Source organism: Lactuca serriola, chromosome 8, assembly GCF_051521515.1.
Source record: "Lactuca serriola cultivar US96UC23 chromosome 8, Lser_US96UC23_V15, whole genome shotgun sequence".
NCBI classification, from domain to species: Eukaryota; Viridiplantae; Streptophyta; class Magnoliopsida; order Asterales; family Asteraceae; genus Lactuca; species Lactuca serriola.
The window spans coordinates 192034764-192036623 of record NC_136415.1 but is presented as its reverse complement, the minus strand read 5'-3'; the positions used below and the strand labels follow the sequence as shown (position 1 = coordinate 192036623).

Genomic DNA, 1860 nt, shown 5'->3' with positions numbered 1-1860 from the left:
AATGTTTGCACAATATTGTGTTCAAAAGATTCTGGTTGAGGTTGAGGTTCAGGTTCAGGTTCAGTTTCAGCTACTACTTCGTCTTCATCTTGAAGTTTGCTTTCTAGTTTTCTTTTTTTACTCTTCAGCTTCTTTGCTTTTGAACTCCCATCAGGTGAAACATCTGTTACTGACACTATTTGAATGTCCTCATCATCATCTTTGTGTACGTTTTCCAAACTTACCTCCTTATTTGCCATTAGTTTTTCCACATCAGCAATTTTTTCTATTTTAATTTCTTTGGATTTGCTTAACCGGGCGTTTTTTTCTTTTGTTGTTTCCGCTTTTGATCCCGATGCTCTATCATCTTAAAATAACATCTCCAACTGATTGTAATTTGAAATCTTTTTGGTCCTGAATGCAGCTACTTTAGGGTTCGCCTGTTTATAAAAAAACCAAAAAATTAATTAGTAAAGTTAATGGTAAAAAAGTTATATAAAACAATGAATCAAACGTAAAACCAACACATGCTTTAATTAATTGCTCCCATACTTCATCCTCTGCTTCAATGTGTTTTGTTTGAGAATTCCATGAGAACCCACTCAACGAAGTACCCCGATACATATCATACCATTTACTAAAATTACCTTTTAAAGTTTTCATTCTGTTTTTAAGTTGATCTTTTGTAATAGACTTGTTAAACTCTTTACTCAACCCTGCAATCATGTTCGCATATGCTTGAGAAGTGAATGTACCATTCACCCAATTACCTATATCATCTTCCTTTACAAGAGCTTCAACTAGAGCATTATCCATATTATCTGTCCATGTCAAATTTTCTTTTTTCACAACACTTCCATCCGCTGCCCTTCTGTTCATGATTGCTATGTACATACAAAGATAACATAACCAGAAATACATTATTAAAAATTGTACAAATATTTATAAAAAAGAAAGGGCTCATAATTTAAATAACACCATCAAAACAAATTGCAAATGTCACTACAAAATTAAACTAAATTAACAGAATGAAATAAAACTGATAAATCGTTGATCTACTATAAAACTAATTAGACATATCTATTTCATTGTTTCGTTTCAACAAGTAATCATTCCACATTTGAGTTGTAATAGCGTTCCTCAATTCCTCAGCCCCATCACTACGCACACGTCCGTTATTAACATCATGTCTCACTTGTTGTGGTTGTTCATCCAACACCTCTTGTAAGACTTCATGTTCAAGTTTTTTATCACGATCCTCGTCTAGTAAAAAATTGTGTAAGATACAACATGCCACAAAATGGCCGATTGTGTGTCGCAAGAGTAAAAAGGTTCTTGTGAACTTCTAACGATTGGGAACCTTCTTTTTAAAACACCAAACGACCGTTCTATTGCGTTACGTAAAGAAGCATGTCTACGATTGAACAACTCTTTTGCATTAACTGGGGGTGATCAAAATACTCTTTCGAATGATACCTGACACCTCTATATGGTGTCATTAGTTCAATGGTATGAGGCAAACCAGCGTCTACCAAACAATATCGGCCTATAAATAACACGTAATTAGTTTTCTAATAAAAGACTACACACAAAATTAAATTAGTTAACAAAAATTACCCCTAGGAATTAGTAGCTTATCGTCTCTTTTAAGTGCATCTTTCACTATCCTTGAGTCTGAGGCAGTGCCCTCCCACCCAGTTAAAACGTACGTAAACTTCAAATCAAATGAACATGCGGCTAAGACATTTATGGTAGGGTAACCCTTGCGACCACGATATCTAGGAGCATCTCTATTGGGTACTTTTACACGAACATGTGTCTCGTCAATTGCCCCTACACAATTCTTGAAGTAGGGATAAAATCTCTTTTTCTCTTGAATTT

General features: G+C 34.5%; 1 protein-coding gene across 1 annotated transcript; it reads right to left on the bottom strand.

Annotated features, from left to right (window-relative positions):
• Positions 1 to 347: 347 nt before the first annotated feature.
• Positions 348 to 858, bottom strand: LOC145067709 (uncharacterized). Its single transcript, XM_079014785.1, has 2 exons — positions 532 to 858; positions 348 to 419 (listed from the first exon to the last, which is right to left on the bottom strand). Exons 1-2 carry the CDS (start codon positions 856 to 858, stop codon positions 348 to 350), a joined length of 399 nt encoding a protein of 132 aa, XP_078870911.1.
• Between the last annotated feature and the right edge of the window lie 1002 nt (positions 859 to 1860).

What these genes read in the sequence shown, in the direction of transcription:
- LOC145067709 (XM_079014785.1), bottom strand. Translation starts at nt 858, where the DNA reads ATGAACAGAAGGGCAGCGGATGGAAGTGTTGTGAAAAAAGAAAATTTG. An exon ending in ACATTGAAGCAGAGGATGAA is followed by an intron (nt 420 to 531) that starts GTATGGGAGCAA and finishes TTTTATAAACAG; the next exon opens with GCGAACCCTAAAGTAGCTGC.